The sequence below is a fragment of the Lepidothrix coronata genome, unplaced genomic scaffold, assembly GCF_001604755.1.
Source record: "Lepidothrix coronata isolate B3197 unplaced genomic scaffold, Lepidothrix_coronata-1.0 Scaffold49, whole genome shotgun sequence".
NCBI lineage: Eukaryota > Metazoa > Chordata > Aves > Passeriformes > Pipridae > Lepidothrix > Lepidothrix coronata.
Window position 1 is genome coordinate 5,123,138 of NW_016690229.1, and position 21,044 is coordinate 5,144,181.

Consider the following 21,044-nt stretch of genomic DNA (forward strand, 5'->3'; position numbering starts at 1 on the left):
AAGCTGTGAGCTCACACAGACAGGACATCCCTTGACCAAATTATTCAGGCATAAAAAAAAATGCAAACCTTCAGATTCAGGGTAAATTTATTGAAAACACCTTGTACTCAACAGGCCATAACAAGTGTGATGTACAGACACTCAAAGTATATTAAGATCTCTAAAAGCAACACATATATACATATATTAAAAATAAAATTAAAAAAAAATAAAAAAAAAGAAGAGATGGAAATACATCATGTAATCTTTCCCCCTTTCTTGTTTAGGACCACCTGGTGTGCCTGGAATTACTAAAAATGGCCGTGATGGGGCTCAGGGAGAACCCGGCCTGCCAGGGGATCCTGGTACTCCTGGTACTATTGGGGCTCAGGGAACTCCAGGAATATGTGACACGTCGGCTTGCATGGGAGCTGTTGCAGCATCAATTTCCAAAAAATCATAAACCAACAGTACAAGAAGTGAAGAAGTGAATATTTAAATAAACAGTGCATTGTAAGAAAACAGAATCCTCCTAGTGCTAAATGGACAGATGCTCCTTCTGTTCTGTTAAGCAGAGACTGACACAGTTCTATGAAAAAGAAAGCATCAGGTGAAAACTTTAATTAAAAGATGCTTTATGAGTATTTTTCCTCCCCCCCAGTTATTTTCCAGACTTTTTACTGCTAAACAACCTCACCTTTCCTTTCTCCCTTTGCTCAAGAGTCCTGCAAGAGGAAGCATTGTTCCTTTTTACCATCACCCCCCATACACTAAAGATCACGACTTCTGGCTATAAAAGTTTGAGCCTTTTCAGTTGAATCCCTTGGTGCTGCTGCCACTGATTTCAGTTCTGCAGGTTTGTGCACAAAGACACATGTTGTTAAGGTACTCAGGCACCAAACTTCCTCTTCTATGAGTGGAAATCATGCATTTAAATATCCTGTATTTTAATATCTTAACATTCTGGCTGAAGTAATGACCATCACTTACATGTATGCTGTCACTTAGCAATTTTCAGATTGCACCTCAAATATTTGCCAAGACTAGTAAACAATAATCCTCTTGCAATCAAATTCTGCAAAAGGTGTAATGTATATATTTAATTTTGAGGGAAGAATTTTTGTATATTTCCATATGATAATAAAAGAAATGAAGTAACAGCATTTTCATGACCTCTACTTAAGCTATTTGCACAGTAATTGCGATGGAACCCCATGTAAGAAAGGATGCTCTTCTAAAGTCCAGCCAAAACCACCTGCAATGAACTGTTGTAAAAATAAAAGGAGATTTTTTTTTAACCTTTTCTTTGTGATGTTGTGTCATTTACATATCAAGTTAACTCAGCTGAACTCCATTTTCCAGAACTGGTTTTACTAGGGTTGTTTGGATATAAATTGCTGCAAAATTGTCCTTATCCGTGATTTAAACCAGTATTAATTTTGGTAGACCTTTTTATAATTTAAAACTTGCTAGCATCATCTATTTTAAAAAAACTAATAAAGCCACTCTCAGCTCACACACTGTTCTATTTCTGTCCTATGTGCCAAAGCCTATGAACAAAGTGTCATATTTTTCTTTAAATATAAAAATAGTTTGTGCATTTAAATATCTAGTGTTTATAATATGCCACTCTTGGTTTAGAGTAACAATACAAGAACCTGTTGGACAGTTGTGTGACAGACATTAAAAATAATACTCTTTGGGGCCAAGTATGTTAAATATGTGTGCAAATGGAAAATTCATAATATGCACAGTTTAGAAACTAAGCACTTGCTCAAACAACCAGTATAACCTTTACATTTTTAATGGGAAAATGGTCATTATAATATGGTAACTTTAGTTTTTCTTTGCAGTGGAAGACTATCTTTCCATCTGGCCATTCAAATAACAGGACAGATGGATGGTCTACAACTCTGCCTAACTGTACTGGATCATCTTTAAAAAAAAAAAAAGGCAAAACCAAACAATTAAATAAAACCTCAAAGCAGGATGACTAACCAATTTTGTAAAACTAAAGGGTAAAAATACTTTCTTGTAGCTTCTGGTCCCAAAGCCTCTTGAACAGGGCACTGGTTTCCATTGCTGGTAGTTAACTTCCATTTCCATTTTCAATAAAGAACATTTTCTTTAAAGCTCTATTTATATATATTTACAAGTTACATTTCACAATCCATATTCAGCATGTAAATGGAAAGCATAAAATACAGCTTGGACCATTGCCACACAATTCAAGGTGGTCAGGTCTGACTATTTGGTCTCCATAGCCGTGCGGTTTTCCTGCGCTGGACACATCACACATGAGTCTGGTCTTCCTATTTTTAGTCTCCTGCCTGTTTTACCACAGAACACAGTCTCAAATTCCTAAAAAAATCAAAATACAGAGAATAAATAACAACTACATTTATTGTAGATATTTACTTGAGATTGTTGTTTTTGTTTCATCGGTGTTCTGGAAAAATAAAGCTCTTCAATAGGAAGTGCTGAGGGGCTATATCAGGATCTAGACAAGCAGCTTTTCCAATACACACTCCATGTACTGTCTTGAAATTCTTGGCAGAGCCAGAATTACTCTGGAGCTGCAACTACTGGTGTGGAGCATGGGAGCTTCTTATAGGACAGATAACCCTTTACACTCACCAACCCTGAGAGAGTGTGGGCATGTAACTGTAAATCCATCCCTGAACTCATAGTTCATAAAAAACAATTAGAAGACTGTGGAAGTGGTAAAAAATAGAGAAAAGAAAGGAGAGGAGGAATGACTGAAGAGGACCTTAATTCTAATATTGTTTACCAAATAGGATCATGCTCAGGAATTGGGTAGCTAAAAGAAAAAAATATTGACTTTAAAATCTGATTTGAAAACCTTGACTGAGGACAGCCTGCCATTTCTCACTAGTGAACTGAACCAGTAAAAAACCAAAAATTTAAAGGAAGATTCAAGGTTATGGTGGATCCTTCACAAACAGCATCATGAATAAGCATTCCATATACGTTATACACTACAGCTTTAAAATATTTCACATTTTCCACAAGACCAAAAATGAAATCAGATTTCAAACCTGCTTCAGAGAGTCGCCGTGCCTTTCCTGAATGTACTTCAGGAATGCAGTTGTCCACTGCAAAGTTGTTGCCTTATCAGTGTCAATCGTGCAGAACGGAACCAGCAGATTCAGCTCATCACAACAAACCCGGATCCTGCGCCTGCAAACATTGGAGGTTATCAACCAGGGCCAGAGGGAAGGGAAAAACAAAAACAAAAGGAAGACTACCAGCTATGGACTTCTTTTTGTTTGCTACAAGCTTCGTGTATCAGTCATGCTGCACACAAGTTACCTTATCTTTATAGAATGGGTGATATGTTTTGAAATCTCTCTTTGTTTGTTTAGAGAGTAAAAACACAACAAAGACAACCACAACGAAACATACATGTATTTCCCCTCCAAGGAACACCAAACCCTCACCACCTGCTTTGCTTTTTCTTGGAGCTAACATGAAACATGTCACATCTACATTTACTCTGGATGATCACAGTATCAAGGTTTCAAAAGCCTTTGCAAGGCCTCAGCTCACAGAATTACCTTCTGTCTCTCTCCAGGCGGTTGTGTCGTTCCCTGCGCTGAGCACTCCCATCCTGTGTTCCACCTGGGACCTGCACACTGGAGCCAGGCTGTGCTGACTGCCAGGGGCCCTGGGCAGCTCCACTGCCCTGGCTGTTGTCACGGGCATTTCGAATTTCACCGAGAGGTTTGCGATCCATGTTTGGATCCAACGGGTTTATTCGGCTGCAACTTCTGTTTATGGCTTGCTTGCATAAGGTGTCTTATTGGAAAAACAAAGAGGAAAAGAACCATCTATTTGTAACCCTCCCACTAACCTGAAAATAGTGATCATGGAGGGGGTTTTTTTGTCGCTTTATTTCTGTGGAATAATCCTTGAAGCTTTATTGCCAGCCTAGATTGACTCTTACAAGTCCTTCAGAAGCCCTAAGGCACTGCTTGCTATTCCAAAATCCACATAGCTTCTATTTTCTCAGAGAGCCCACTGAGACCATGCCTGGTGAGCACTTGGGGCAATCCTTAAAATGTCCTTTAGTTTGGTACTGACTGGATCTGCTGTATCAGCTCAGGGGTCACAAAATGTGTCCCTTTGCCCTGTGGTTTGGTGGTATTTGGTCAAAGGTTGAACTTGATCATCTTGGAGGTCTTTTCTAATCTTAATGATTCTATGATTCTGAAGAAACCAGTTGCTTACCCAAGGCCCAGATTTTCAAAGGTACTTTGTAACCCTGAGTTTCCTCACTTCAAGCTAGAAATGCTAAACAATTTTGAAAGTATAGCTAAACTAACAGGTCTTGAACTTTTCTGGAAAAATCTAAGTCCCATGTTGCCCACAGCACATCTCCTCCATAAACCCCTCACCTCCTACATCCACTAAAATCATATTCATGCCAGAAAAGACACAAAGTCAGGACAAAAATGTAGATTTGAAGGCCAAGAGAAAGCTAAGTGAAAAGAAGATAAATGATTTACCTCCAACTTTAATCCAAACTTCCTCAGGCAAAGCTTTATTTATAGCACCTACTGTCTGTTTTGTGGATTCAACTTCCTGATAGAGGAAAGGGAACGTCTTGGGTATCCCAAGGTCTTGATGTTTGGCAGCTTCCAAAATAGTGCAAGATGTTCCACAGGTCTGTGAAAAATCAAAAAGGAAATACAGGACTATATACATTAAAAAACCAAACAAACAATAAAACCACAACCAAAACTAAGAAACAAAACCCACCTATTTTTATATGTTCATGTTAACTTCTTAAGTTACTTCTTTAGCCAGAATAAATCCCAAATACTTCCACATATAACCACAGGATTTTGACAGACTGGTGATTTTTGGGGCTACCTCTGATATTTCTGAGTGCCATTCTATCACTTTTGCTTCAGAGGTTACTGCAAGTTGGGGAGGGGGAAATATTTTTATCATCAAAATAAACTGTAGAAAATGCTACTAAGTGGCTGCTTCTTGTCTTGCACAGATGAAACCAATGATAAAAGGATAAACTCCAGGAAAAAAAGAAATCCAATGGCCTACTGCTCATTACTGGGATGCAGGTAACTACTAATTACAAAAATTACAAATGCCACACAACTGACTTGAGTATATTTTAAAGATGTTTAAATGAATTGCACTACAGATCATTCTGATCATCCCTATTCAAAGCCAGCCACACTTTACCCCAAACCTTCACAACTATTTTACACCTAAGAAGTTAATATTATCAGCATTTGAACTTGGCAGAGTAGAGTTACCTGTGCTTGGGAAGGATTAGCACTTCCAGCAGCAGAACATGCATTCATGGTAAAGAATGGGTACGTGAATGGCAAGGAATGTGTGGCAGGTGCAGCCTTATTTTTCCCAAGTGCAGCACACCTGTTCCCTTGCTGGTGAAGAGGAACACCCACCACTTCCGAGGGCTGGCGAATCAGTGTCACTAAACTTAAAAACAAAAACAAACAAACAGAAAACATACCAGGCTGACTGCTTGAAAATGAGTGCAGAAAAATGTACAGCTACACATCTTTCTAGTAACTATCACTAAGAAACCACTTCCATTTACTGTAAACAGAAATCACTGTTATTGCCATATTGCTTACTTCAGGGAGCAAAGAAAAAAAAGGAAAATCAGCTGAGAAGATATTTTATTCTGTGCAATAACAGTTCATTTCACGCTTCAATAAAACATTTATCAGCACACTAAGACAGTTACAGGGCTAGATTGTACAACAACATTTTTGCTCCAAGTTTTCCCCCTACTCAGGCCTCCACATTGTAACACTAATCAATCACTCTTATTATTATGATCAAAAATCTACTTTGCTTTTAGCAAGCTCCATATTAAAACTAGGCATTGTTCTCTCGCCCTTATTTACAGTATATGTTATCAGGAATAAAGCTGTAAAGTAATTAATTTTGGAACTACATGCTGTACCATTTATGCAATACACAGAGGGGCCTAAGCTGAGCTCAGCAGAGTTGCATCCACATTTGATGGCACAGTTTAACAAAGCCCAACCCATCCTCCTCGTGTATTAAAAAAAAGTACCGTCCTTAGGTTTCACTTAGAAAATCAGTTTTGAACTATACGATACATAGTTTAACAACATAAAGTAATTGCAACACACTTGTTAAGAGTTACTCCAGATTCTTGGGGTTCTTGACATCTGGGGTTTTCTGTCGGGCTGCTGTTGAATCTGTCTTCCAACCGAGCTCTGACTGCAGGTTTAGATCTAAGCTCTGGTGCCAGTGCCGAATTTTCAACAAATATGTTTTCTTTATTGTCCCCCAAGAAATTTTCACCCTGTTTAGCTTTTACTACACTGCATCCTGAGACTTCTACAGAGCTACTGTTGGGTGCTTTCTCTCTTTGGTTCAGAGGGAGGTTGGACTCGCTAAGCAACATCATTCTGAGCTCCTGCAAGTCAGCATAGCCCAAGTGTGGGTTAGAACTCGGCCAATAGCTGTCACAAGGTAACCCTGACTGGCAGGTAACTGGGCAGACCGACTGGTTCCCAGAGCTGCTGGACGAGCCCCCGTCCTGACTGGTGCTGGGGGAGGGCTGCTGCAGAGGGGGGTCTGCAGAGGGACCAGGCGAGGAGAAAGCGCTGAGCCTGGCTTCCACTTCACCTTCACTACTCTGGGCCTCCGTGTGCGAGCAAAGTATGTGCTGCAGCTGGGTGTACTCAATGTCCATCATCTCCACCAGGCTGGCCTCGGGGGTGGCGAAGCCAAGGTTTTGCTCACCAAAGGAACTGTCACTTGAGCCTCCAGGTCCGACAGCAACGGGAGCGGGGTCAGGAGCACTAGCTGGGCTCTGAGGAATGGTCTGAGGCTCCTCGGGGGCTGATCCTGACATGGCTACAGCAAACCTAATCAGTTACCAATGTCCCCTTCAACAGAAAACCACACCACCTTCAAGAATTGTGCTATCCATTAAAAAAAAAAAAAAACAAAACAAAACAAAACAACAAAAAAATTGCACTTAACACTGATTCGCGAGGTTAACAGGGCGGGGACCAAGCTGCCGCTGGCGGGGTACCTGACACCCTGACCATGTCTCCCCCCCCGAAAAGGTGAGACCCGCCCTCCCCCTCCAGCACAGCTGCTCACGACAAACGGCCTTCACCTGTCCCCGCCCCGCGGCCTCGGCGGGGAGGCTGCGGGCAAACTCTGCGGCCTGGCACCCCCCTGAGGCGGGGCCCGGGCGGCGGGAGCGGGGCCCCGGCGTTCGGGGGGAGCCGGGGCGGGCAGGGCCGGGCGGGGGCGGCCGGAGGGGACGCGCGGCCCCCTCAGCGCTGCGAGCGCTGCCCCGAGCGCGCCGCGCGCCGCCGCCAACGGCCGCGTGTAACCGCCACGGCCCCGCGCGCGACCCCGCGCGCGCCCCTCAGGCGGAGCCCCCCCCGCCCCTTCCCGCCCCTCAGGGGGGGCTTCGTCCGAGGCTCAAATTTAAACCCCCGAGCCTGGTAAAACCCGGCATTTATCGGTGTTGTGAGGAAATAAGGAAAGAGAACGTGAGCGTGCAGGGCGTGTTTATATGTGTATTTCAGGTTCCGGGCGCACGCTTCGCTATTTGAGCTGACTCGTGGCTGGGCTGGCCGAGCACACGCTCTTAGCCCACGGGGGATTTAAACGAATTGCGACTATTTACTGCTCAGCCTTCTTTCATGCTAATCAAAAGTTTGGACAAAGCCAGAGAATGGTTTTTCTCTCTGCTGCGATGCAGGACAATCATTCAGAATCATTTGTTTCATCGTTGCTGGATAAAGGGTTTTTTTCCCGTTCCCAGGAACGTTTCTGTGAAGCACTGAGGGGCAGCGGGTTCCTTTACAGCGGAGTCCACAGACCTGAATTTCCTGCTGCAAGATTATGTTACTAAACTGTAAAGGCTTTAGTAGTTCGTCAGTGTTTAAAAAGTGTCTTTTGATAGTAAGTTATTCCAAAATGCCTTTAAAACCTTTCACTTTTCTGGACTTAAAAAGTGGTCCTGTCCCATAATTTCAGAATTAAAACCAGATGCCCATTACAGAAGACACATCCTAGAAAAAACCCAGAGCATGAAAGGCACAAAAATGCCACTCCAGCTCATAACCAGAATAAACCCTCAGCTTCAATACTTTATGAAAAAGTTATCCCCTTCGGGTTAAAAAAATAAAATGTTTACTGCATATTCAATCAAGGCATTCCCATGTCCAAGCGTACCATATTCCATGAGGTGTAGCCAAAGTCTGACAGCCTCACTGATGACTTTGACATTTTAAGAAATTTTAAAAGTTTTGGGCACACTGAACTCAATACACACTTTCCTCCTTCTCTAATCCTCCTGCACATTCCCCTTTACAATGCTCACAGTTGGAATACTACAGCGTTTTACGGACATAATAATAGTTCTTTTTATATTGTTCTAGACCTTCCAGAGGCTTTTACAAAGAAAGGTTTAGCAAAATACTCTCGGGAAAGTTAATTTAGCTTAGTACAAACATAGACAAAAGCTCAAAATAGTGAGTTCTTTCATGTTAATCAGAAGTTTGGACAAAGAGAATTTTCTCTTTCCTGCAATGCAGGACAATCATTCAGAACCATTTTTAGTCTCTGTAAATTGAGTTAAATTGTTGTGTTGGTTTCAGCCTGGCTTTTACTGACTGCTGCAGTGGAGAAGACAGGAATCTTGCTGCAAAATCCAACTCCAGCTCCTTGTAAATTATATAAAGCTGTGCTTTAAGTCAGTCACTAGTGCCTGTCTATGCTGTTGATTTTTTTTGCCACTTGATCTTTGGGTGGATGTATTTACTGTTCCTAAATCATAAAGAGTCCCCAAACTCCCAAAGGAGAGTTTCTAGAAGATGAAAAGCCACACATCTATTTCATAAAAATGTAAAGTCAAGAAATTAATAAACTATGTGAATTAAGTTTTTCTTAAGCTCAAAGCTGACCTGAATTAATTTTTTTCTTTTTTTTTAGATTTTTGATGTAAAATCTTCAAATCATAAGCTTCCTGACTCAAATTTAAAAAAAAAAAAAATCAAAATAAATTAGGGGATGCTTTAGAACTGAGAGAAGAATCATAAGCACAGATTTTGGCCTGGTTTTTAGAGGGCCCACAATCCCACATTGGTTGGTAGTGATGTCCTGCAAAACATCCAAAACATCTCTCATTATACTATGAGGAAACAAGACCCATGTGCCATCAGTCTCTCATGGTTTGTTGAGATGTAGCAAGATATAGAAAATAATAAACACATACATATTTAAGAAATGGACAACAGCTCTCTGTAGATGTTTATTCTACTTACAGTAACAAAAACCTGTGAACTCCCATATTTTAATGTACAGTGATATAATCTGCCATATAAAATACAATTTACAGAAATTTCTATCAAGGAAACCTAAACAAACACACTTACTTTTTGCATACTTTTATGTATGTCTTTAAATTAGAAACATCTCGTTAAGAAAAAAATCTTACACCGTAGTTGATGTTTGCATTTCATACCATTTCTTTGCATGTTACCGTTTTCCCTCGGGTTCAGAACACAGATCATCTCAGCCAGCAAACCCTGGATGGACAAGGACCTCAAAGATGCACCAATGTGACTGTGGTGACAAACAAGCTACCTGTAATGTAATCCTCAAGATAAAAACTGTTTACAGGAATCTAATTTTACATTTCCAAAACTATTTTATCAAAAAATGAAAATATTTACCCGACTGTTAATTTACACGGTCAAATAAATTAGCGGGGTTTTATTTCATACTTGAGGACTACATGAAAAGTATCATTTGGGCATGAAAAATGTCCCTCTTCAATCACAACATGATGTACCACAATAATTTAAAGTTTAATGCAGCTGTATCTTTTTCAGTGGAGAGTTTTATATACACACTGCCAGCCTAAGTACGGTCTAACAAAAGAACAGTAACATTCATTTTTCAAGAGCCCTTTTAGAATGAAAGAGTACTTCTAGAATGAAAAATTCAATCAAATTGGGACATTTCTTAAGTTTGTGCCAAAATTCTGCAAAACCAAAACAAAAGCAAAAAATGCTCTGCTAGATCAGTTCAACTGAAGTAAGAGATTCAGTGGCCTATTTAACCAAATTTTTTCCTTCCTTTAGTTTACCAATTTATTTGCAGTCTTCACCTTTTTCAAATAAATGCCAGATGCTTTTGTAAGTTTTGCTGGTTATAAAGGTGCTACTCTTGTATGACAGGCTTGTGAAATGGGATATTTAAAACATCATGAAAAATAAACTAAGTACAACTTGTCTCTTTGCTGTACACCGAAGAGATGGATTCCCAAACCAAAACACCTGTATAGAAAAGGAAGATAGTGCACTTTAAGCTTATAACATTCCATTTTCAAATCCTCCATCAGTCACAAGTAATTATTAACACTGTTCTTCTACAGTCCTTTCCTAAATAAACGACCCTTCTGTTGTAAAAGAAACACGACAGCAACATTTTTAAAGTGTGTGCTGTAGGAACAATTTTGACACCAAAATATCACGTAAATGGGATGTAAAGGTATGGCTCCTCAGGTGTGGATTAAATTCTCTTATAAAATTACAATTCAAGTTACTGGAAAACATAACTTTATAATCTTAAAAAGCAATATGCTCTTCTTAGACTTTTTCCATTTCTGCACTGTAAATGGAAACTTTAAGATAAAGATGCGAGTAGAAAAAACAAAATTTCAGTACAGGTAACATTGTGAATTTTTATAAGAAAAACATTATGCACAAAATGCAGCAAGTGAAAGTCCAATATGTTCTTGCTTCTCATCTATCTGATTAATTTCATTCACAGTTGTTCAAAAATTGCTAACTTGTCAGTCCATTGGGTAAGGCTAGTTTTACAACAGTATGTTTGGAAAGGTGAGAATATATACAGTATATACAGAAGATGTGCAGTCCTTGCTGTGTTGCAAAAGTGGGATATTTGTGGGAAATACAATATCATAGTTCTACGATTGATTGCTGGAAGACGAAGCTTCAGTTTCCACCGGTTTCTGAGTTTCCTTCGGTGTTTCTGGCTTCGTCTCTTTACCAGTTTCCTTACTCTTACTCCTATCTTTGCGATCTTTCCCTCTTTCCCTGTCGCGATCTCGATCTCTCTCTCGATCTCGTTCCTTCTCCCTGCTCCGATCCCGGTCCCTGTCTTTCTCTCTGTCACGATCCCTGTCTCTGCTTCTCGATCGCTCTCTGTCACGTCTTCTGTAGGAGTCTCTCTCTCTGGTTCTTGTCCTATCTCTGTCTCTGCTTCTTTCCCATTCCTTACCTCGCTCTGAATCCTTGTCTCTGTCTTTGTTTTGGCTCCTATCTCTGTTTTTATCCCATTCCTTGTCTCTGTGTCTCTCCCAGTCCCTGTCTCTGTTCCAGTTTCTGCCACGGTCTCTTTCCCAAGGTCTGCCGTGTTCTCGATCCCTTCGTCTGTCCTCGAAGGCTCTGCCTTGGCGATTGTCTGCTTGCTGGGGCTCTGGCTGATCTAAACCCTTGTCTTTATTTCCTCCCTCATATCTCTGTCTCCCTTCAAATGTCTGGCCTCTATATTCAGGATTTTTGCCTTCTCGGAAGTCAGATGTGGACCACTGTCCTTCTGACTCAGGTCCTTGTCCAGACATATTGGAAAGAGATGCAGATGGTCCAGCGTCCTCCCACATCTCTTTTCTGTGGGTTGGTGGATGGCTTGGAAGGTCCAGGAGTGGTCTTGGTGGTGGTTTCATACCTTGTGGTGACTGACCCTGGAAATGAAATCTAGAGGGGGGAGGTTCATCTTCCTCTGGAAACATTGCAGGTGGGGCTCCTCTTGGTCCCCCAAACTGATGTGGTGCTGGACCTCTCTGGTTGGAAAATCTGGGTGGTGGGCTCCCTCTCCGTTCTTCATATGGCTGTGGCAAAAGTCCCCTTGGACCAGGCATATGATTTGGAGCTGGACCCCTCTGCCCTTCAAATTGATTTGGGTGAGGCCCTCTTGGTCCCCCAAAATGACCTGGGGCTGGACCTCTTGGCCCTCCAAACTGAGGGCCTCCTCTCTGTCCTTTAAACTGAGCTGGTGGGGGTCGTCTTTGACCTCCAAAAGGAAAAGGTGAAGGTCCTCTGTTTCCCATAAATGGAGGGGAATCTGGTCCTTCGAACTGTCCTGGAGGCCCCATCATTTCATCATATTGGGAATCTGAGAATTCCCTTTGTTCCATGTGAGGTTCCCTGTGATCTTCAAAATGAGATGGTGACATTCCTCTTGGACCACCATGATAAGGGGCAGGGCCCCTATTATCACCAAAAAATGATGATGGTCCATGCTGTGCAGAAAATAAGGAAGGAAGGGGACCCTTTTGACCTCCAAATCTTCCAGACTGAGGTCCTCTTTGCCCATCATTATTTGGAAAACCGTGCTCTTCAGAGAACTGTGGTGCTGGTTCTCTAAAATTAGGTCCATGAGGCCCTCCAGGTGCATTGAGCATCAGTGGAGGCCCTCCTTTCTGCCCAGACAAAGAAAATGCCATGTTTTCCTCAAAGTGCTGTGGGGGAGGTCCACCCTCACTCTGAATTTGTGGGGAGTCAGTCTGTTCTACAAACTGATGAGACTGAGGATTTCTTTGTTCATCATACTGCACTGATGAAAGACCTGTCTCTGGTTCAAAGTGACCAGGTGCCTTTTCCTGAGGAGGAAACATTGTATTTGAAAAGGATTCCATTCCCATTGCTTCCTTTGACTCATTTGACCACGACACTTGATGCATATCTTGCAGGGATGGGCTGTCATTTGATGTGGAGAAATTAGGCTGAAAAGATGTAGCTGGAGGTGTTGGAAGCAGCACTTTACGTATAGGTTTAGATCCAGAAGGTTCTCCAGCAGCTGTTTGATTCAGGTTTTCCAAAGTAACTTGAATGGTGTGTTCAAATTTGCTGTTGGTAGTCTCCTTCTGGGACACTGTAGAAGCCTGTTCGCTTGAAACCCAATTGTCAGCAGTAAAACCAGGCTGAGCAGCAGAAATTAAAGTATTATCTTCCTTACCAAGTGAAGTCTGCAAAGCATTTGGAAAACTTGCTGGAGCAACTTCTCTTGTGGATACCTCATTCTGTACCACCTGTGGCTTTATCCGAGAATCAACAGTGTCATTAGTCTCTGTCACCATCCTTCGAGCCTGGCGAGGATCTCTGTTCTGTCGTGGGTCACAGCCCTGGTTTAAAACTTGTGCTTGTTGATTTAAAGATGAAGGTAAATCTACTTTTTGTGTAGCCTGCTGGTCCTGATGGAATAATTCAGTCTTTATTAGGGAAGCTTTCGCTGGTGGTGACATTAAAGCATCAGACACTGAAAAATGAGCCATTGAAACACCAACAGCTGCTCTTTGTTGCCTGAGGGCTTCTTCTTGTTCCTCTAGTTGTCTTTTCTGTTCTTCTATTTGTTTGTTTAACTCTTCCAACATTTTCTGCTGTTCTACCAAGGACGAGGCTGCAGATAAATCAGACACATATGAAGCAGGTGTTTCTGAAGAACTGTTTTTAGTGTCTGTGTACATTTTGTTGGGTAAATCATCAACTGTAACTTTTGCTTCTTCCAAGATAGTTTCGTCCTCTGGATCATAGGCCTCATCCTCTAGTTCTGCTGCACTAGATGGTTTTTCCACGTTGTATCGCTTTTCACTTTCACCAGTCTGCATCTCAAAGGCTTTTTCCGGGCCGTACTCTTCCTCGGGATCATATGGTCTGTCATCCTCCTCCTCTTCTATAGCTCTGTCCTTTGACATCTGCCCAAACTGCTGCACAATGGGATCTAACAGTGGAACCGCTGACATTCCGCCATCAGCAGCAGCTTGGCCTTCCTGACTTGAAGACTGAACAGTTCCAGAATCCTTGGCAAGTGGCTCAAAAGTTTTCTTTTTCCCAAAGAGGGTCTGCAGGATGTGCTCGAGGGGCGTGGCAGTTTTGGAGGATGCCGAGTGCGTGGCAGTGCCACTGGCAGGAGCAGCAGTTGAAACCAGAGGGGTCACAGTCGCTGTGGGTCCACTCTTAATGGATGACAGGATTTTTAATACTGAAGGTGTCACTGCTGAGGTGTCTGGAATGGGTGGGGGTGGAGGTGGAGGTGGAGGAGGAGATCCAGGTGGTGTTGTACTCACAGATGAGTCCCCTGAATAAAGTGTGTATTTCGGAGCTTTCTTCTCTTGTGAAGCTGCAGCCCCTTTGGAGAACAGCGACGGTTCAGGCTCCTCATGGGCCTGAGTTCTGCTTCGCTTCTCCTCCATCTTTTCTGCCTCAATGCCAGTGGCAGGACGCTTCCCCTTCTGACAGATAACCAATCCAAGAATCAAATTTGGCCGAGATGACTCAAGACCTGAAAGGGAACATAAAGATTGCATATGTAAAAACCTGATTTTTAACGATGCTTTCAGTAAAAACTTACTATGTTATACAGTGGCAGCTAGAAGTCATAAAAGTAACAGTTTTTCTAAATTCCATCAGATCAACTATTAGCAATTTTTCATTAGTCCACAAGCATATGCATTTATATTTCTCTCTATATATGTTTGTATATAATAAGTTTAAATTCCTTCTTTGATATCTTTAATAAAAGATTGCAACACCAGGTATCGTTGTAAAAACTATTCCCGCAAAAGTTCAAACAAAAGGAAGTTGTTATATTTTTGTACTTTTACATTGTTTCTGCTGTTCAACCACCTCCACTTCTCCCCCTGAAAAATCAAATATTTATGTTTAAATAGTTTGCAAATATGCTGTATACACAGGGATACTGAAAAGTGAAAAGACCTGGGTTAAACACTGCTGTTTGTGTTATAATCTGTGCTAAAAGTCCACATTGACACCGATCTATAAATATTTTGTCTGTCTCCAGGTTAAACAAATACCAGTAATGGCTAAGAAGATAACATTAAACAAACTGTGCTTGGAAACAGAGTTAAAGCTGGTAACCTACTCCCAGCTTGTTGGTTTTTTTTTTCCCCAGCTAGACCTTATTTAAAAGGAGATGGAAGCAGGGAAACTCTGATTTACCAAACAAGCACAGGAGATGTGTTTGGTTGGGCAATTACTGGTGTGCAGGGGTGATGTGCCCTTGGAGCCTCCACTGCAGAACACAGAGTGATGTTAGGCCTTAATATCTGAGAAAAAACGTGATGAGCAGAACTGGTCCTTTGTGAAGAGCTTCAGACTCAAAGCCCGGAGAAGTAGATCAAGAAATGATAGGAAAGTTTCTGATAAAGAGGAAAAATGCAAAGGTCTGTAGGCTTGTTTCCTTTATTGCATTTCTTCCTCTTACATGCACAGTTCCCACTGGCTCTCGTGGCAGATAAACATGGCTAGAACGAAGGGCAGGGAGTGAATCCTTTAACATAAAGTGGTGGCAAATGTAGAAAATCTGTACAAAGAGAGGCCTTTTTAACTTCTGGATTTAATGGCCTTTAGAAGGTCCTCATTTGAGGGCCACTGTCTTTCCCCCATATGTGCCATTAGTTATTTGCATCTAGCAATGAAGTGGTAATACAGAAACACAAAATAACCTGTGAAATAAGAGATAATATTCACTATGGTTAAATTACCAGGCGAGGGCTCTGACCTACACTGACCCTTCTATTCAAGATCCCAGAAGTAAGAGGTTTTTATATATATGTTCCTTGTTCTTATTAAACCAACTGCTCGCTGAGGAATAATTTTAAAATATCTAATTATTAGCACTGAAAACTTTTTGATACCAACACAAAACCCCAAGCCCCACAGTAGCAGATACATTCCTTTAGCAAAACACATCACACATACGTTACTTTGCTGAACCAACTCAAAGTTTTACGGGGACTCTTAAATTTACCATCTAATGAGAAAACCACATCAGCTGTTTTGCTAAATTTCTGTTCACGTTAATGAATAGTGACTCCCCAGCTGGTGGGTGTTGACCAGTGCAGAGTATCTCACAAACTGGTGTTCACCCAAAAACTCCCAGTAGGCATTTGCTGTCCTGCCATTGTTAATGTTTTGGTTATTGACTTTCATGCAGAGACCTGTGATTTATGCAATTAGTTACAATGAATCTCAAACACTGAATAACCAAAATAAACAGCTTTTAAAAATCCATCAGGCAGGATATCTCATAAACAGCAATTACCAAGAAATCAGGTTTGAATCCCTGTAACAAACAGAGATCATGTCACTAACAAAACAGGGTAAAATTTTAATATGCTTTCAAAGCAATAAATTCCAGGAGTAAGTTAATACCATTAGTTATAAATTATTCTGTTTAGAATTTAGTCATCATAGAATAAATGTATTAAAATTTTACATTTTGATATGGGAATTTTACACAAATATAGAAGTTTTGCCTAACCTGGCACCTACATTCACTCAGTTCAAAGAGATCAAATACTAAATGCTTCTTGGAATGGAGACACGCAGCCAGAGCAGGTTTCAAAGGTCAGCCCCCTTCTATCTCAATATCCATAAATAGGTTAAGCAGCTAATTTTAGGAACAACAAGATGTTGGCTGCAGTCTGCCACTATTGCTCAATGACACATTCTAAAAGTGCTGCAAGCTGTGCTGGCAGAGTTAGAAGCTTTCAGTGCTAAATTATTTATAACAGTTATTATCCTATTATGCATTTGAAGTCCACATGCTGGTTTTATTGAGTTACACCCTGTAACTAAAGCCATTAAAACAGGATATACTAAATATTAGTACTGGATTAATATTTGGTTTTCTTAGCCTTAAATGCATTTTTTTTTCAATATATCAATTTTGCCATATTTATGTGTATATTGGCCACATCTTTCCCTGTCACCAGCAGCTGGTAAGAAGTGACCTGCGCTGTTAAAGACACACCCTCACTTCTGCCCACCCATGACAGACCCACGGGAATGGACTAAGCACACCCGTGGTGAGTTTTAAACTGAAGAGACCCATACGAGACATTGTATTTTATCAATGCCATTTAAATCATTTGTCCCAATTAATCACGGGAGCAACGGACAACTGTCATCAAATTAGTGCCCCCTGAACCCAGGGCTCCAGATCACTCCCAGCACTGACACTGCTCCACGTTCACGTTCCTTTGCTGAGTGGAACTGGCTGGCTCAGAAAACCGGGTTTGTAACGTCACGTTCTTCTACTGCTGCTGCTTTTCCTAACGAGACCTGCTGAGATGAAGACACCAAACTCCATTCACGGTTCAGTTAAAATTTTGGTCCTTTTGTTGCAATTTTTAAGAGCATTGCAAACAGCATGAGGAGATTTCATGCCTTCATACTTTATGAAAAAACACAGTTCCTATTGTAAACTGCCCAAAAGATGTATCAGCATTTGTGGAATCCTTTGCTGATAAATGGCTCTTGTAGTAAAATTCCTCTATTTTAACCATGTAAGGTAGTTGTTACATTCCCAACATTGCCACTAAATCCCTCAGTAAAACACTATTAGTAATTAAGTTTGATTATACTGTTTTTTACAAATGAAAATGCTAAATAAAGTGTGTATGTGAAACAGAAGTGAATTCACATACAGTAAACCACTGCAAAAAGACGGTGCAGAAGAGCCCATGATACATAAAATCTGGTAATAAAAATCTGAGATTAATTAAATATAAATGAGGATAACCTTCCATTTTTCTCTGTTTTTCAGCCACCCATGTCAAAGTTTTCTGCAGATCTTCTAGGTACTAGTGCAGTTCAGAAGTCCTCAGTTGTGTTCCAAATCCAGTCCATTAGAAAACAGGAGAAATTCCTAATCCATACTGGAACTGGCTGATAAAGCTGGAATATCTTCTAACTAGGATTTCTGGAGTGGCAGGGTTTGATTGTCCTCTCCCTCCTCCCCCCTCAGCTCATATTTATCAAACCATCTAAAGGCAACGCTTTTCCAGGCCTTGCTAAACTCTACTGGAAGGCACACGATTAAATTTAAGGAGACAATGACCATGTTCCACAAAATATTTTTATTGATTGTCAAAGAAAGAAAAAACAGTGAATTCCATCAGATGTCATTAAAAAGTGTGGATTACATGCTGTGGTTTTCAAACATACACAAACCCAGATGAACATCTTACCTGCTTCTTTTGATCTGGTTTTAAAACACGAACACAACTTGGCCCAGCTGTGAGGTAAAGGCAGCCAAGGGAGTTCCCAACAAGTGTGAACTGATGTCAGAACTCTAAGTGGGTCTTCTGTGAAACTGTTCCATCTCATGTCCTGCCTGCCCTTGAAACCTTGTTTCTGCTGCTAGTATTTAATCCATTTGGCCTACAAATACCTATGTCAATTTGAAAACCTGACTCATAAGAAACCTGGCAAAACCAGGCTGACACTACAAATTCCTCTACTAAGAGTAAAGCTTGGCTACATTTGCCAACCTCCAGTCTAAGGTAAAGAGTTTCATTTGAAATGAAAACTATAATGGAGAAGAAAAAGAAGTGTAAAAAAGAAAGCTGATATTTTCACAGGAATGGAAGAGGCAACAATTAGGAAAATGTCTCCCTAAAGCAGGTTATTTACCAGACCAGCTGACCTTTACAGCTGATTCAATGTCAGTCCCACCCTTGTACTACTGCCCAGAAAGGAGGGTATTTCTTTTGTTCTGTCTGGAAAAACCAGCCTGTTAAGACTCTACCTACAACCTTGTGCCAAGGTGTTCTGCACTTGGTGTTTTCACTTCTTGGCTATGAAATGGGAGTAACAGTTTTTGCCTAGTTCTGTGAGTTACAGACTATAAGGTGCTGAGATTTGACAATTCTGGCTATACTGCTATAATTTAGACAGCAATAATCCTGCCTTTTTAGCTATTGCCTAAAAACAACCACCTAGACTGTGCACTGCTCAAGGATGGATAAAACAGACTGGGAGTGTATGAGAAAGATCTTGTTTGAGGACGCAGAGCAAGTGCCCTTGGCCATTTCATGGAGGAAGGGAGAGCACTTAACTCATGTTTCACTTGTTGTAAGTCATGAAAACCTGTTCCAGCCCCTGTTTCTCCAGCATATAATCTCTGAGAATGCTTTATTGAGTTCAGTGCTACACTTGTATTTGAGTAGAGGACACAGCTTTCCAGAAAGATCAGCTCCTGTATGTTGGTTGTTTCATACCCACCGTTTAGTGCCACCCATTGCCACGACAATGGAGTTCTACCTTCACTGGAACCTGCAGCTCTTCAGCTTCTCAACCTGGCATTTTCTATAATCCCTCAGATCCTTATTTGGAAATTAAGCATATGGACCTCCTCCATCCTCAGATGAAGATGACTTCAAATTTTGTAGGAGAAGGGTGTTTCATGGTTGAATTCATTCTCAGTTCTTCTGTCACCATGTTCACCAAACATTACTACAGGTAATTTTATCCAAAAATATATATGCCTATACCAACTGCTGTCTGCCACCTACTAATCCTAAGAAATGGGAGCTTTTTAGTGTTTTGGATTTTTTTTTAATGTAGTAGCTGTTCCATATCCTTGATTTTACAGGTAAACTCATTCTCCCAACAGCCTACGGGCATCTTGTTGGATTTCCAGTTTCTCCTATTTATGTAGTTTAAAATTCATTTTATATAAAAAAATTTAAATAATGCTTACATTAAATATTCAACAACTTGCCTCAGATTGCCTTTTGTTTTTTGATTTTACCTAGCATTTAACCTCCCCTGTTTTGTGCTTACCTGGTCCCTCAAAGGGCAAGAGTTTGGAAGGAATTGGGTCCTTAGAACTCAGGGGGATCAGGTAGAGATCCTTGACATGTCTGTTGTTATTAGCTACAACACCAAAACGACCACGACTGCTAAAATAGGAGTAGAGAGAGATATAGGCAACCTCTTCTTCTTCTGTTGCAGGATGGAAGCGAATCAAACACAATTCCTGGAATACAAAAGCAAAGTAGAAAAAACTCAACCTGCAACATATCAGTAAATAAAATGGTAAAGGGCAAATTCCAGGGGTAAAAATGAACTGTACATTTATCACACCAATTTTGCCTTCAGGGTAACACACTGGCTTTAAGAGCCTACTGCTGTTCAATTTGTAACATTAAAACAGAATTAGGTGTCATTTTCAGAAACACAAATTACTTGTGTATCTTACATCAAACTAAACAGCCTGAGGCTCAAATAAAAAAGAAATGGAAAATTCTTAGTTTCATGATTATCTCTGTACACTGTGCATCACTTTTTCACTTCTGAAGCAATTTTTTAATATTAAAATCTATTACGTACATTAAATGATAACTACCTTTCCTTTAAGATTTCAATTTCAATCTTCACTATTTCAAATAATAAATAGTATGAAGATTTGACTACTATGCAGGAGAGAGAGATTAAGAAGATTTGCAGCTCAATTAACACATTTCTTCAATTAATCAAAAATTTAAAAGAAGCGGTTTTGGTAGTTTTCCAGGTGTGATCTATGTCAGTATTTGCTCTTTACTACTCTGTATTATAAAAAGTTGTCCTTTTACATTGCTGTATATTTCTTCTGGGTTTTGCAAAGGATTTTAAATGAATACCTTAGAGAGTGAAGATTTGAGTTTGCCAACATAATCCCAGACCGTCTTCGGTGAGATCCTCCCGCCAATATGAATTGTATCTGGTAAATCCTAAACAAGAAGCATTACATGGTAATATGAGAAAAACCACAAATGAAAATCAAAAAAAAGCAGTGCAGGTTGCCCCATCTCAGTAGCCCAGTGGATAATGCACGATTATATTTAGTAACTTTTAGAACATAATTTTCTGATTTCAGACAGGCTGTTCCTAAATTGAGGTGTTTAATTAGAATTCTAGTGAGCTTCCTGTCATGAGGACAGTGAGACTCATTTCAGCAAAAGCAATACCCAAAAGAACCACCAACCCTACTAATAAACTCCTAAAACACAAATTTGTGTTTGAAACTTCGTAACAGTCACATAAAATGCCCTTCAGAGAAAAAAGAAAAAAAAGAAAAGCTCACTTATTTCAGTGTAAACCTTTCCACTGCCTCATTATTTGAATGTACACCTTCCCAGAACCATATCATCCAACTGGTTTTATTTGAAAACT

At 40.6% G+C, this 21,044-nt stretch overlaps 3 protein-coding genes across 5 annotated transcripts in view; 1 reads left to right on the top strand and 2 right to left on the bottom strand.

Annotated features, from left to right (window-relative positions):
• The window catches only part of COL9A3 (collagen type IX alpha 3 chain), a 34,473-nt gene extending 34,009 nt beyond the window's left edge, over positions 1–464 (top strand). Inside the window, exon 32 of the mRNA XM_017815336.1 lies at positions 267–464. Within this exon, the coding sequence (XP_017670825.1) occupies positions 267–442 (176 nt within the window). The 3' untranslated portion in view covers positions 443–464. The remainder of the gene's footprint in view (positions 1–266) is intronic.
• Positions 70–7,145, bottom strand: TCFL5 (transcription factor like 5). Its single transcript, XM_017815335.1, has 6 exons — positions 6,156–7,145; positions 5,283–5,469; positions 4,509–4,668; positions 3,558–3,798; positions 3,039–3,180; positions 70–2,340 (listed from the first exon to the last, which is right to left on the bottom strand). Exons 1-6 carry the CDS (start codon positions 6,884–6,886, stop codon positions 2,227–2,229), a joined length of 1,575 nt encoding a protein of 524 aa, XP_017670824.1. The 5' UTR covers positions 6,887–7,145; the 3' UTR covers positions 70–2,226.
• Positions 7,146–9,294: 2,149 nt separating this feature from the next.
• Positions 9,295–21,044, bottom strand: part of DIDO1 (death inducer-obliterator 1) — a 54,847-nt gene continuing 43,097 nt past the window's right edge. For all 3 annotated transcript variants that reach the window (XM_017815257.1, XM_017815256.1, XM_017815255.1), the window contains exons 15-17: positions 20,513–20,602; positions 19,674–19,869; positions 9,295–14,364 (exon numbers count right to left, since the gene is read on the bottom strand). In XM_017815257.1, coding sequence (XP_017670746.1) covers positions 10,991–14,364; positions 19,674–19,869; positions 20,513–20,602 — 3,660 coding nt within the window. In that variant the 3' untranslated portion in view covers positions 9,295–10,990. The remainder of the gene's footprint in view (positions 14,365–19,673; positions 19,870–20,512; positions 20,603–21,044) is intronic.

Excerpts from the sequence above, each read along its gene's own strand:
- TCFL5 (XM_017815335.1), bottom strand. The coding sequence starts at position 6,886 with ATGTCAGGATCAGCCCCCGAGGAGCCTCAGACCATTCCTCAGAGCCCA. Across the intron at positions 3,799-4,508 it reads AGTTTGGATTAAAGTTGGAG|ACACCTTATGCAAGCAAGCC; the intron begins GTAAATCATTTA and ends TTTTCCAATAAG. Across the intron at positions 2,341-3,038 it reads ACGGCGACTCTCTGAAGCAG|GAATTTGAGACTGTGTTCTG; the intron begins GTTTGAAATCTG and ends TGATTTTTTTAG.